The sequence below is a fragment of the Tenrec ecaudatus genome, chromosome 2 (assembly GCF_050624435.1).
Source record: "Tenrec ecaudatus isolate mTenEca1 chromosome 2, mTenEca1.hap1, whole genome shotgun sequence".
Classification (NCBI taxonomy): domain Eukaryota; kingdom Metazoa; phylum Chordata; class Mammalia; order Afrosoricida; family Tenrecidae; genus Tenrec; species Tenrec ecaudatus.
The window spans coordinates 160,749,854-160,764,677 of record NC_134531.1 but is presented as its reverse complement, the minus strand read 5'-3'; the positions used below and the strand labels follow the sequence as shown (position 1 = coordinate 160,764,677).

The 14,824-nt window shown below is 48.5% G+C and overlaps 1 protein-coding gene across 3 annotated transcripts in view; it reads left to right on the top strand.

The window, feature by feature from the left end:
- Nucleotides 1–13,982, top strand: part of GLRA1 (glycine receptor alpha 1) — a 164,064-nt gene extending 150,082 nt beyond the window's left edge. Inside the window, exons 7-9 of one of the 3 annotated variants that reach the window (XM_075543166.1) lie at nucleotides 6,666–6,812; nucleotides 13,422–13,427; nucleotides 13,692–13,982. In XM_075543166.1, the coding sequence (XP_075399281.1) occupies nucleotides 6,666–6,812; nucleotides 13,422–13,427; nucleotides 13,692–13,982 (444 nt within the window). Of the gene's footprint in view, nucleotides 1–6,665; nucleotides 6,813–13,421; nucleotides 13,428–13,667 lie in introns of all 3 variants that reach the window. The other 2 variants (XM_075543165.1, XM_075543164.1) reach the window with 2 other exon arrangements.
- The last annotated feature ends 842 nt before the right edge of the window (nucleotides 13,983–14,824 follow it).

Genomic DNA, 14,824 nt, shown 5'->3' with positions numbered 1-14,824 from the left:
ACTACCTGTCCCCCCACCTCCCCCTATCCCATTTCCCCCTGGAACTGTTGGCCCCGTTGTTTTCTCCTCCAGATCATCCAGCTTATCTTATTTAGACAGACCTGTGGAGATAATAGCATGCACAAAAACAAGACAGAGCAAAACTAAGCACCAATATACAACAAAACAACATACCAATGACAAAAAACACACAAAAAAGAAAAGTTTGTAGTTAGTTCAAGAATTGTTTGTTGGCCTTTAGGAGTGTTTTCCAGTCCAGTCTGTTGGGGCTCCACGCCCTAGCCCCAAAGTCCACCTTCAGCATTCACTGGAGACCTTGCCACTCCATTCCCTTGCTGTTCTGTTGCACCCCTTTAGTGTTTTGCCTCGGTTAGGCGGGATCAGATCAGGTGCAATCCCCACAGTGTGTCTCTGGTATTGTCCCCTGTAGGGCTATGGGTCAGTGAGGGGTGTCATGTCTCATAGTGGGGCCGGCCATGTGGTCCCCACTGTGGACCAGCTGCTCTAATTAGGAACATCTCCCTCACAGCCTGATGGGCCAAGATGTGCTCCACTCTCTCCTCCTCCCCCTTCATCTGCTCTCATGTGCTCTGATCACATATGTCCCTCTCCTGGAGCTGCAGATTCAATGCTGTCCTTTGAAATAAATTCTTCTAGGGGAAGGGGCAAGTGTCCACTTAGTAGTTGGGATTGGGACCGGCCCCTCAGACCTCTCCACTGGTTTCCCTACTCCACGCCGGCATGTTGCTTTCACATCTTGAACACTGGGTTGAAGTCTGGTCCCTCTTCACTGTTGAGATATAAACAATACCCTCCCCTTGGGTGGTTTAGTGCACTGTGCCCCCACTACCCATTTCTTTTTTATTATTATTTCTTCCTTTCCCCACCTCCTTTTTAGTTGTTTACCATATGTATCCCTGTATTTGGTCTGGTCCCTGCCATATTACCTGGTCCTCACCCCAGGAATGTTTGTACACAGTAGCTTTTCCCCTATGCCCCTTTTGTTTTGTTTTTTTTAATCTTATCTCAGCGGACTCATGTTGTACTTGTCCTTTTGTGCTTGGCTGACTTCACCAATACAGTCTTCTTATTTGCATTGTTTCTATAGAAAAATCTGAATTTTTTTATCCTCGTTGGTTGGTTATCCTTTACATATGATTATTCTATTTCCACTGTTGCTCTCAGGATTGTTTCCTTTTATGTTAGAAAAGTTTGACTACAGTGCATTGGGGTGATTTTCTTTGAGGACCTACTCTGTTTGGGGTTCTCTGAACTTCATAAATAGTAATTGTGTAATGAGAGTAACAATACCAGGAGGGAAAGGGGAAGGTGGAGGGGAGAAAGAAGGAACCAATCAAAATGATCTATAGATAAATCCCCCCCACCAGGGGGACAGACAACAGAAAAGTGGGTGAAGGGAGACAGAGGTCAGTGTAAGACATGAAAAATAAATTATCAAGGGTTCATGAGACAGGGGGTTAAGGGGTAAAATGAGCTGAAACCAAAGGCTCAAGTCAAAAGAAAATGTTTTGAAAATGATGATGTCAACATATGTACAAATGTGCTTGACACGATGAATGTATGGATGGATTGTGATAAGAACTATAAGAGCCCCCAATAAAATGATAAATAGTAATTGTGTTCTGTCATAATAGTAAAAAATTCTCCTTTAATACTTCTTCAACTATTTTCTCTGTGGTTAATATTTCTTCTTCATGTTCTGGGATGTTTATCAAGCATAGATTGCTCCTTTTGATAGAATCTCTTAGAATTCTTAGATTTTCTTCAGGTTTTTGTTGTTGGTTTACTTTTCTTATTTTTTTATTTTTATTTTTTGTGCTGAAACCCAAGAATGGAGTAGCTTTACTTTGTAATAGCTGGATCTTGTATTTGGGGCTTGAAAGATGTGGTGCTCACATCACTGAGTCTTGATTCTAGTGTTTCAATACTCCTCTTTGTCTTTCAAAATGTTATCCAGTTCTAATATGTTAGTGTTTTCCTTTTGAATTCTTATTTGGAGCTGTTGGATTATTTCTAGTTGTTCATTTATTTTGTCAGATTGGTTTTGTAGTGTTTTCCTGAGTTCATGTATTGTTTCTTCTGGGGTTTTTCTCTGTATTTCTAACAAACTTATCCCGTAATTGCTTAAAGTAGCTGGAGGTCATCGCACTGAACTCCCTCATGGGAGGACTCAAAGCTCTCTCTTCTGCCAAGGCCTCCTCCAGGTGCACACATCTGTATGTATTGTAGTTAAGTAAGTTGTCTCCTCTTGTCTCCAGCTGTGCACAAAATGTGACTGCTTCTTTTGAGACATAGCTTTATGTTTACTTTTTTATTTGTCTCTGGGCACAAAGCAGACTTATTGTACATACCAGATAGCCAAGAGTGGTCAGCTAGTTCAACACTAGCCTACCCCTCAGGAAGAGGCAAAGGCAGAAAATAATTAAGTATTGCCTCCATGAAAATTCCAGTTTCAAGGCTGGCTACCAAGTCCTCAGGGAGTGCTAGGGAATGAGCAACATAACCAACATGACCGGGAAGAGAAGAGGCTATCTGCAGCATGCCATGTGCCCGCCAAAACTATACTGACTGGCCCTTTATGTCAGAGGAGCGCACAGATTCTACTTGGGTGTGGGCTGACCGGTATGCAGGTCATAACACTTTGAATGCCGGGCTCACAGAGAATGTTCAAGCCCTGCTGTGCTGACTTCCTACCCCCTAACACAAGCCCACCAAATTTTGTACCTCTCCTGGGCTGGCCTGTTTGCTCAATTCTCCAGGAAAGTCCTGCTACAGCCCAGTCACCAAGAGTTCCAGCAAGCAGCCGACAGTGTAAGACACGAAATAACAATAATAATATATAATTGATCAAGGATTCACAAGGGGGTGGAGGGAGCGGGGAGAGAGAAGCTGATACCAGGAGCTCAAGTAGAAAAAAAAATGTTTAGGAAATGTTGATGGCAACATATGTACAAATGTGCTTAATACAACTGAATGATGGGTTGTTATAAGATTTGTAAGAACACACACACACACACACACAATAAAATGATGAATAAACAAGAATTCCAGCCAGGCATTGGAAGCCAGTTTACAACTGATCTAAATCTTCCCAAACCAGCTGCATGCAGCTACCTTCTCGGTCCCAGGGCACAAACTCCTGTGAATCTTCCTGCCCACATTCCCCTTCCCCCAAGTATGTGGGAGGAGAAGTGTGTGTGTCCTCCACGGTGTGAGCGAGGGGGAGAGGTGCGTAAGAAGGTGAGGCATCACCAGCACATCCTGAGATTCCAAGGGAGGAGTGAGGGGATGGTGGCTCAGTATGTGGCCTAGCAGGCAGCACAGTCTCCTGGGAGTTTTGAAGGATTCTTTGTATCAATTCCTCCCTCTGAGACATAGAAATATAAGCAGCAGAAATTGCCACTCCTCTCCTGGGAAGGTCTCGAACTCAGGCTGCTAAATCTGGTCCACCTTTTTCAAAGTTTCTTTGCAGAGGATTTAAGAGAGGCTCAGACTACTTGGTCGTAGTGGGTCTGATCTCTGGTTGGTTGACTGGTCCAGTTTCTGTCTCTGTGTCAGCGGCTTTCTCGTGTGTTTGGAGGTTGGTCGGAAGGGGGAGTCCTCCTACTGACTCCTCTTCCAGATCGCGTTAGCCATTTATGGTCCCCTTCCGGACAAATTGGAGAATCAACTTTTTTATTTCTACAGAGACGGTTGTTGGAATTTTGAGGCAGATTGCATCCAGTTTACAGATTGCTTTGGGTCGGAGTGACATCTTAACTATGTGTGCTGGTCCTTACAGTGCTTGAACACAGATTGCCCTCAATTTGTTCATGTCTTCCCTAGTTTCTTGTAATGTTTTATATTTCCTGTGTGTGCGTATTTTAAATTTTTTTGTTAAATTTATTTCTAGGTACTTTATTCTTTTGGATGCTCTTGTGAATAATAATATTACCTTCATTTCATGTTAGCGTGCTCATTAATTGCTGGTATATAGAAACACAACTGATTTGTGTATGTTGAACTTACACCAGGACACCTTACTTAATACAGGTGATGAATTGCTTTCCTAATTCTGGTAGCGTTCTGGTGTGATCTATGAGATTTCCATATATGATCATGTTATCTACAAAGAGAGGTCATTTTACGTCCTCCTTCCCACTTTGAATACTTCCCCCTCCCCTCCTGCTCCTTCTCCTAATTACTCCTCCTAGAACAGCGGTTCTCAACCTGTGTGTCACGACCCCTTTGGGGATCAAACGACCCTTTCACAGGAGTCACCTGATCCATAACAGTATCAAAATTACAGTTGTGAAAATAATTTATGGTTGGGGGTCACAACCACATGAGGAACTGTATTAAAGTGCCGCAGCATGAGGAAGGTTGAGAACCACTGCTCTAGAACTTCCAGAACAATGTTGAAAAGCAGTGCGGAGTGGGCATCCCTTCTTGTTCCTGGCCTTAGTGGGAAACCTTCCGTCTTTCTTCATTCAGAATGTTGACTTACCGGCTTCTTGTCAATACCGATTATTACGCATTTCTCTTCTATTCCTAGCTCGTGAACACTGTGAAAGTGTACCTTTTGTGCACTCAGTGAGATGGTCATGTGGCTCTTTTCCTTCATTCCACCAGTGGCGTGTATTACAGTCACTGATTTGCTGATGAACTACCATTACATTCCTGGAATACCCTCCGCTTGACCAAAGTGTATAATTCTGTTCATGTGTTTTCAGATTCCATTTCTTAGAATTTTGTTAGGGATTTTTTTAACTATAATCATTAAGGATATTTGTCTGTAGTTTTCTTTTCTTGTGAGATGAGGGGCTTCCTAAGGCTACCACAGCCCGAAGCAAGCAAGTGGCCTTCTCAATTACCAGGAGTGTATCAGAGCTTTCCAAAGACTCCTCTGCACATCTCATTCCTAAGCTTTCCCTTTTTCCCCTTAATATCCTGAATTTCTTTTTTCTTAACATATAACACAGAAATTTGTCATGTTATATTAAGTATTACATTGAAATTTTAATCATTGAAAATTATTCTATCTGGTGCAGCCAATTAGTCTGTTAGTATAGGTAGGGCTTAATGCCGACACTTCTTCCCTGTAGCTTACTTAGTTCCTCTGGGTACAGAAAAACACTGTTACAGCTTTTCCTTGTAAGCTTGTCAGTTAACCTATTGCTGGCCCCAACCCATTCACTGCATCAAGTAGCCATGATTCTCAACAGAATCCCCTAGAGAAATGTTTGTTCAGATGGGGTTCTTTCCAAATCAGATCAAATAAAGACAGTCTTGTGATTAGGGTTTTTTAGGGACATGCCAACCAGATGCACTAATTTCAGTTTTTTGGACAATAAGACTTTCAAGGAGTTCCAATGCTGTTCTTTCCCATCCAGTGACTGACAGGCTATTGGTTCCAGGACCGCTATGGCGCTAGCACAGGGAGGATGGGAGTAAGGCACGTTGATGTGGCATAAAACTCCATGAGGAAACATATGGCCACACACAAAAATTTGCACATGGGTGTTCATAGCAACATTATTCACACTAGCTGAAAGGTAGATCCATCCAAGTGACAAATGAACAAGCACTACGCAGTATGTCCATACAGTGGAATATTACTCTACCCTAGAGAGATACAGGTTACAATGTGGCTGATTCTGAAGAACAGTATGCTGAATGACAGAAGCCAGTCACAAACGGCCACGGAGTAGATGCTTTCATTCATGTGATATCTCCATGAAAGGCCCTTATAAGACAGGAAATAGTCGAGTGGTTGCTTAGGACTTGCAGGGTGGGAGAGGACACGGGGGCAGTGAAATGTATTTTAAGGTGATGAAAATGTTCTGAAATTGACGGTGATAATTGTACAGGCCTGTGGTTTTACCAAGACATTGAATTGTATCCTCTAAGGAGGTGAATGGTGTGGTATGTGAATTCTATCTCAATACATTGGTTTTTTAAATGCTTGCTATTCTATGAGATTCTGACAACTTTCTTGAATAAATGCTCGGGAACTTGAACTAAACCAGGGGCGAGAACCCCTTTCCTGCCAATGGCCATTTGGATATTTACAACATCATTTGCCAGCTAAACTGGTCAAACATTTGATTTACTCAGCCCTGAAGTGAAGGCTGGGGCCGCCTCTCTGGTGAGGGGTGTGATGTTAGCTGGTACTGATGATTGCACAGGCGTCTGACAGCCCGGGAGCCAGGCGTTCCCCAGCCCAGTGGAAGCCTGTGGCTAATAACAGATGTATTAAAAGTTGACTCAGATGATGCTTGCCAGTTTGCTGATCGCTTGCATGGAAGGGAAATGTTGCCATGTTTGCTGACCCTGCCGTGTCCTCTAACACGGGGCACAACATTCTGATCCGATCATCCTTAGGATAAGCTCACCCCCAGTGCCTTTAACGGATAACGTGCCCAGGCCTCCTCACTGCAGTCTGTCCAGGTGCCCATGCTACTTCTCCCATCAGTGTGCACAGGCTGCCTGGTGCCTTGTCTTCGGCTCTCCTCCTCGCCCTTCACCTTAACATCCCACCCAAGGAGGCTACGGGTGGCTGATAGGAGGAGTTAGCGAAGAACCGAAAACCTTCCCCACACTGACTGACTCTCTCACTCTTCTGCCCTCACCTCCCTGCCTGCCTGCCTCCCGCCACACTCCAGGTGTCCTACGTGAAGGCCATTGACATCTGGATGGCAGTGTGCCTGCTCTTTGTGTTCTCGGCCCTGCTGGAGTACGCCGCTGTCAACTTCGTGTCTCGGCAGCACAAAGAGCTACTCCGATTCAGAAGGAAGCGGAGACACCACAAGGTAGGCCTGGGGGACGCAGCCCAAGGGGGCGCAAGAGGTAAACCAGACCCACTGCCATCGAGTCCCTTGGACTCAGAGTGACCCCACAGCGTAAAGCGGACCTGCTGCTTCGGGGGTTCGGAGACTGGAAATGTTTACAGAAGTGGACGGCTTCTTCCTTCGTGCTCACAGTCACTGGTGAGCTCCCAGCTCAGGCCACTGCACTGAGGAGGCAATGCTGGGGACCCACGGAGGCCCGGCAGCCTGGGCCCAGAACGCCGGTCTCACTGGGTGGTCTTTCTCAGTGAGTAAGGCAGACCAGAAGTAGGGATCAAAGGCCCAGCTTCCCGTCCATAAATAATGCCCTGCTTCAGTCCACGCTTCCAACCAGAATGACACTTCAGAAATTGCCAGGGGCACCTGAAGACAGAATTGAGGTGGCGAATGCTAGTTGGGCCGAGATATTAACTAGGTCATAAACCTAGAAGGCGATAGGCAGAGATGTCTACTGTGTTTTTTTCTTTCCAAGGATTTGGTTCTGAATGGGAATTCTACCACTAAAAAAGGTCTCATCTTAAAATTGAATGCTCAGAGTGCAGCTCTTTGCTTCCTGCCTTGAGAAAAGGGGCAGCAAGCAAGCTCCTCGGCCAGAGTAGCTTCTCACACCTGAGGAGGAATGGAATAAAGGAAAACTAGGAACAGGCCGGTCAAAGGGAGGAACAAACTACTGAACAAAAGGAGCCCTTCCAGGCAGACAGCGTCCCCCAGTCTCCCCAGTGACACACTAGAACTGCCAGACCATACGACCCACCTGCCAGAGAGCAGGGTCGGGCAAGCTGTAGGTGGGGTCTTGACGACACTGCCTACCCAGCTGCTCCCAACACGCTGTGGCAAAGTGCTCTGCCTCATTAGCTGGCCTGGGTGTGGCTTCAAGGTGTGTCTTTCTGAGTCTAATAGCTCCATCTACAAAATGGACATAATGGGTGTGTTAGTCTGGGTAGACTAGAGAAACAAATCCAGAGACACTCATATATAATAGAGTACTTGTATATTAAGAACACATCCCAGCCCAGTCCAGATCCAGTCCATAAGTCTGATATTAGCCCACATGCCAGATAGATACCTGTCTGTAAATTCCTCTTCAGACTCATGCAACACATGTAATGATGCTGAATTCAGGAAGATCACATGGCAGTGGGTGGAAAGTCTTGTGGATCCTGTGGCCGTAAAAGCATCTTAGTGTTGGTGTGGGTCCCCACATGGGCCCTCCAGCTCCAAGGTTCTGGTTACATCAGCGTGGTGCCATGTGGCTTGTCACAGTGAGATGAAGCAAATAGAGATTGTGTGTTCCACCTCCAGGGAGGAAGATAGGAGTTCCCAGAATCCTCAGGAGTAGGCCATGCCCACACAGAGGCCTCATTAGCTATGACATGATTGATAGGATAGACTCCACCCCTTTGCAAGTTGACAGGAGAATAAGTGACTATCACAAGGGGTACTGTGCAGAGAATTAAGTCAGGAGCTACCAAAACCACTAGCACACAGTGTCAGATTTTAAGATTATTGCATCGGCATCGAGTTTCCATCAGTGTGTTTCTTAAGCCTCAGCAATCAAGTATGATTACCTTTCAGTAATTAACTCCAGGCAGGCAATGGAGCTTTCCAGGCAGAACCCGTCCACGGGGCTAAAGATAAATAGTCACCATCTGTTTAAAGGAAGAGGAACCTATTTTATGTGAAGCAAACTTCTTAAAATATTCCTAGTTTCTAGCTTCCCATTAAAAATCAAAACCAAATGCTAAGGCCACTTCCATCAAGTCTATTCCAACTCACAGTGACCCTCTTCAGGCTTGCCAGGGCTGTAAGTCTTTCCAGGAGCAGACAGACAGTCCCCTTTTCCCTCCTGTGGAGCAGCCGTCACCACAGGAGCCAACAACCTGGCGATCACAGCAGTCTCACCAAATAGCACCATCAACATTCCTTCCACACTGTCCACTCTTCTCTGCTTCTTAAAACAAACATGTATCTGTATATAGATGTAGATGCAATAAACTGGCCAAATACAACTATCTCTAGATTTTATTTTTAATTGTCCCTTTACCCCATCAGTTAGCTGCTGTTAGTCTGGGTACATTAGAGAAACAAATCCACAGAAACTCAGTGTTGCCCAAGCCCACAAGTCCAAAATTGCCCCATATGTCCAACATCAATCCACAAAGTCCTCCTCCACAGGAGGAAAGCAGAATCAGTGAGCGTGTAAGCATCTCAGCACTGGCCGGGGTCTCCATGCGGCTGCTCCAGCACCCAGAGCTGCATTGGGGTAGGTCCATTGACTTCTCCTCAGGGATATCTGGCAGGAAATGAGCCTTGCCAGCTAAAGCGGGGAACTGTCTAAGGCAGCTGCACCCTGGTCCGGCCATCATAAAGCAAGAGACCTGAGAACTAGAAAGGTGAGACTCACTGAGCCATTTATCCCTCCGCCCTTCAATTAACCCCACGTGTGTTTATCAGCCAGGTTGGCACAATTAACTAACTCAGCAGCTTTTATTATTGCTTTTGCTAGAAGAAAGCTAATACATTTGTCAGAGAGACACTTGTTTGGAAAGGCTATCTCAAAGATGTCTGGTTAGCATCAGTCTCCCATCTACAGCAGCCAATTATGTACACTCTCAACAGGTGTCATACGAATAAACAAGCATGGGAAAGGAGCCCCCTGCAGATACGTAGTGCCGTCAGCTCACAGTACTTCAAGGCCAAAGGCGGGTGGGGCACTGTCTCTCACGCTGGGTCATGTGCCAGTAGTTTGCTAAGGTCTTTAAACAAGTGTCTCTAGTTTGCTTGCCCGACTGGGTTCCCACCTTACTCCCTCTCAGCACATTTCAGCTAGAAGAGACCACAGAGGGCATCCTGTCCACACTTCAAAAGCAACTGATGGGGACACTGGTGAGGCAGAGACGTGAAGCGAGTCGCCAGAGTCCCCAGGAGCGCTAATGGCCGAGGCTGGGGAGGGCTGCCAGCCACCCTGGCTCTTTACAAAACGTCGCCAGCCCTGGTTGCTTATCTGTTAGTCAAAGTTCTTTCCCAAAGCAAGTAAAAGCAGCCTTGCATTTCTGAGATCTGAAATAAGAGCTAAGGTGACATAGTGGTTACACTTTGGGCTGCTAACCGAAAGGTCAACAGTTCGAAACCACTAGCCACTCAGCTGGAGAAAGTTGAGATTTCTACCCGTAAAGAGTTCCAGTTTCATAAACTCCCCGGGGGCTGTTCTACCTTGTGTTACAGGGTCCATGTGAGTTGGCAATGACGCGGGCCCAGGGAGTAAATGTTTATCCCAAGGCAGAGGTCCAAATGATAGTCCGAAGGTCAAGTTTGGCATGCGAATGCCATTCATTTGATCAAAACAGCCAGTGTGTTTTGGAATAAGGTTTCGACATTATTTTTAAGCACACTTTAAAAAAACAAAACAAAAACACCTCATACTCTCAGCATCTGGTCCTCCATCCCCATGTGGTGGTGAGGTATTCTCGATGTTCCCATCCCCCACATCCCCTGCGATCTCTTCCACATACACCCCCACCCCCACCCCCCATCACTTCTGCACTCACTGGCCCTCTGAGTACTTGAATGTGCGGCTGCTTTCCCAAGGGTCCGGACCTGACAGAAATGTCAGCAATTCCCAAGGCCCAGAAGAGGGCTCGGCCTGAGGCCGACTTCCTGTGGGGTAAAGCCGCCGGGGGTGGGGGGTGGGGGGTGGGTTATGGCTTGTAGCCGCTGGTGGACAAGCTCGGCCTGCACAAACCTCCCTGGGCGGGAAGCTTGCCCAGGGCACTTGAAGCCCCAGGTGGTGAATTTCTCCTCGGAGCCGGTCATCTTGGCCAGGTCCCCCCACCTTCCCATGGTACCTCACTTGTTGGGCAGAAAGCATCTGTCCTCAGATTCCGTGACTGGCCTCAGTAGGCAGATTATTGGGAAGGCTCTCGCGAGCACTGCCAACTTCGCTGGTTCTAGAGTCCACTACCAGACGCTTCCTCCAACTCAAGCCCCTCCTGCAAGTGGTTAGCTAGTCGTTTCCTGCCACCTGCTGGCTGGACTAGGAACAACAAGCCTTTTGCCTATTAACCCTAAGGGATTTTCTTTCTCCCTGCTGCCTGGTGAAGTTCATCATTTTGTAGTTAATTAGGGCCTCCAGCACACACCTCCTCCCACCTAATCCCACAGACAAGGGAGGCAGAGAACGATAGATATCCCCACAGCCACATAAAAGGTAAATTTGGTGCTTCTGCCCGCCTAGCGAGGGCCCAAGACAGGCATGTCCAGGCGGCCCTCACCCCTCCAGCAGGGGTAGCTTTGCATTGATTGACACAGAACAAAGTCAGCCCCGCCCCCTTCCAGACACTGGGCCCAGACATTTGGCAGCTCCCCCATCAATCCCCCCACCCTCACCCCACCCTTCTCCTCTCCTTGGGCTTGGCACAACCCTCTCCTGCGCCTCTCCTAGGACGCAGTACCAATCTTTACTGAGCTCCTATTGACCAGACACCAAAGCGCACCTGCTTCTTCACCCTTGAGGGTAGGTGTGGCATGAGGGTGTTAGACCACACTGATTCATTTGCGAAAGAGTTTTCTGAACATTTCTCTCAAGTCCTTTCATTATGAGGGGTATAATCCTGGGGTGGGGTGGGGTGGGGGTGGGTGCGGGGCGTGGTGTTCAGGGCAGGTAGAGACAAAAGGTAAACAACACAGATCTACTGCGTCTGTCTCATGTTCAATGCTGAGGGCGCAGTGACCACAGCAGACGGTGCTTCTGCCTTCATGGGGTTTGCCGGCTAAAGGGGCAGACTCTCAGCAAGGGGTATGCCACCAGGCCATAGCACCTACTGCCTTGAATCAGCTCTGGCTGCTGGTGGCTTCCCTTGTGACCAGGGAGGACTGTGCTCCCACCCCCGGAGTGTTTTCGGGGCCTGGTGTGTCAGAAGTAGGTCGCCAGGCCTTTCTTCTGAGAACTCAAATCTCTAGCCTCCCGTGTAACAGCAGGGGTGTCGCTGTTACACCATCTAGGAGTCCAAGGCCAGGAGACATGAGTACATATTTTTCAGGAGCGGTGGCATGGTGACAGCGGAAAGCTTAAGGAACCCAGAGCAGGGCTGTTTAGCCTGTGGTTGGGCGCCTAGAGGGCTTCCGGAGTAGAAACAGGTGAAAGAGATGGAGCTGAGGGTCTTGAGAACTGGCAGAGTACTTCAGGCAGAGGAAACAATTGAAACAGAAGCCCAGAGATAAGAGCAGAAGCGTGGCATTTCCCAAGAAAAAGGTATTTCAGGTGGTAGGGTAGAGAAGGAGCCACGAGTTCGGCTGCTAACTGCAAGGTCAGCAGTTTGAAACTACCAACCTGTGTGCAGGAGAAAGGCTCAATTTTGAAGAGTTGCAGCTTCAGAAATCCGCGGGGGCAGTTCCACCCTGTCCTGCAGGGTCACTATGAGTCAGACTTGACTCGTTGGCAGTGGGTTTGGAGTTTGAAGTCAGCACAGATTATGAAAAGGTTCTACGCAGAAGCTAACCCATCAGATCTGTTACTACAACCCAGCTAGGGTGGGAGGTGCTGGACAATCTGGAGGCAGCAGGAAGGCTGGGTCGGAGGGCATCACTGGTGGTCCATGCTAGGAGCAGCAAGAGGAGAGATGCAGAGGAGCCAAAGGTGCCTGAACTGAGTCTGTCATTCTCTGCTGGCCCTGTCCTGCATGAAAGGACAGGGAAACAAAGGAGGAGGAGGAGAAGGAAGAGGGAGGAGGAGGCAGGGTCTGGATCCTAAAAGAACTACTCAGATCCAGACAAGAGAGCAGTGCGTATTGATGAAATCCCTCAGGGGCCACACAGTGAGTCCACAGGTCAGCCTGAGACCAAACACTGGTGGCTTCCTCAGAGCTCACAAAGAAAGATGACAGAATGGAATGTGCTGAGAGCAGACAACAGGAGCCCCATGAGTCTGATCTGTGTAAGGTCACCTGGGAAAGGGGTGAAGGAGAGGAAGATGGAGGAACATGGCTCTGGATAGTGGGTATAAGGCAAGAGAGGAGAGCGAGAGAGAAGGGGGGTCAGGGAATACACCACAGATGAGGAGAAACTTCAACAAAGCTGCCAGGGGTACACAGCATGTGGTGGGAGGGCAGGGACTGTGTGTGTGAGGTGGGGCTGGGAGGGGGGGGGGAGGGGCAGATCTGGAAGGTAAGTTGAAGCCAAATGATGAAAGGTCTTGAATAATACCTGGTCTGAAAATCCAAAGGTCTGTGGGTCGCGGCTCCCAGGGAAATGGCAGAAGGAGCTCTCTGGACTCCTAGCTTGAAAGATGAGGCCGGAGCTCCTGCTCCCTCCTGGGTCGTTCACATTCGCCCCACTGCCCAGGAAGACGCTCCCTGGGGAATGGGAGGAGGGTGGGAGCAGGCAGGGAGGCAACAGTGGCAAAGCAGGGGATCTCTCCAAATTGTCCTCTGAAATTCCAGGGACGGTGCAGCACTCAGAGCTCCTGCTCACCCACAACCTCCTCCGGCGGTCAGAACACGTGGTGAGACCGCGGGTGAATCTTGTCCCCCACTCACGGGGAAACCCAAGTACAGAAACTCAATCTGAAGCCCAGAGAAGGAAGTTGACTTACTGAATGTCACACAGCTCTCTGGGCTCTAAGCCCCATTCCTATCCCCTGGTTTGCATCTGTTTCAGCATGCAAGTGGCGCCCCTCTATGAGGCAGAACTCCCCAGCCAGCCAAAGCCTCCAGGGACCTGGAAGGGCAGTCTGGGAGGCAGGGAGAACCAGATGGTCATGGCCTGGCCCCCAGGGGAGTGCCTTGCAGGGAGGGTGCCCAGCCCCTGTCTTATTTTAAGTAGAGCCCCATGTTAAATCTATTCCAGGAGGATGAGGCCGGAGAAGGCCGCTTCAACTTCTCTGCTTACGGGATGGGCCCAGCCTGTCTGCAGGCGAAGGATGGAATCTCAGTCAAGGGCGCCAATAACAACAACACCACCAACCCTCCCCCTGCACCATCTAAGACCCCGGAGGAGATGCGAAAACTCTTCATCCAGAGGGCCAAGAAGATCGACAAGGTGTCCCGCATTGGTTTCCCCATGGCCTTCCTCATCTTCAACATGTTCTACTGGATCATCTACAAGATCGTCCGTAGGGAGGATGTGCACAACCAGTGAAGGGCTGGGATGCAGGGGAGGGTGGAGGTCGGGAGAGGACAGGGTGGGAACAGCACAGGAGTCAGAGGGCCTGCAGGGGAGAGGAGAGAGGGAGGGGGGGAGAGGGCACGCACACACCTCTCTCTCTCTCTCTCTCTCTCTCTCTCTCTCTCTCTCTCTCTCTCTCTCTCTCTCTCTCTCTCTCTCTCTCTCTCTCTCTCTGCCAGAACAAGATACAGTGCTGCATGACTTTTAGGGTGTGGCAATATCTATTTAACCTCGGGTGGGAGGGTGGAGGGGGACTTTTCTAATACCAGAACTGAGGGGTGGGGAGGAAGGGGTAGGGTCAGGGTGGAGGGCGGGGCGTGGGGGGAGAACAGCTTTTAAAAATGTAAGTCCATGGGCTGTGCTGTTTCCCCATTTGGAAGGAGGGTGCAGGCTGCCCCAGAGCAGAAAGAAAACAATGTAATATATGACCTATATCCATGCTTAATATTAATGCAAAAACCAGAAGATTTGTTTCTTAACCTATCTGCCTAGTAACTGCTTTAAAGTTTTAAAGTCACAGAAGTGATGGACAATTTTTCCCAGAGTGAAAATAGTCACCCCCAAAATGCTTGCTCTGGTGTGCTCCCCGCCGCACCCCTCCAAATGCTACCCCTATCCTTGGACACGCCCAGGTGGGCCCATGCCAAAAAGCCATTCTGCCTCCGCTCTGAGGGATGGCAGCCCGGGCATGCCGGGGACATGGGGAGAGTGGGAGAGAAGGAGTGACTAAAGAGAGGGCACATTTCAGAGGCCCAAGGATTGGCTATTCAGGTAACCCCACCTCAGTGCTCACGTCTCCTTGTGAAGGACAACAC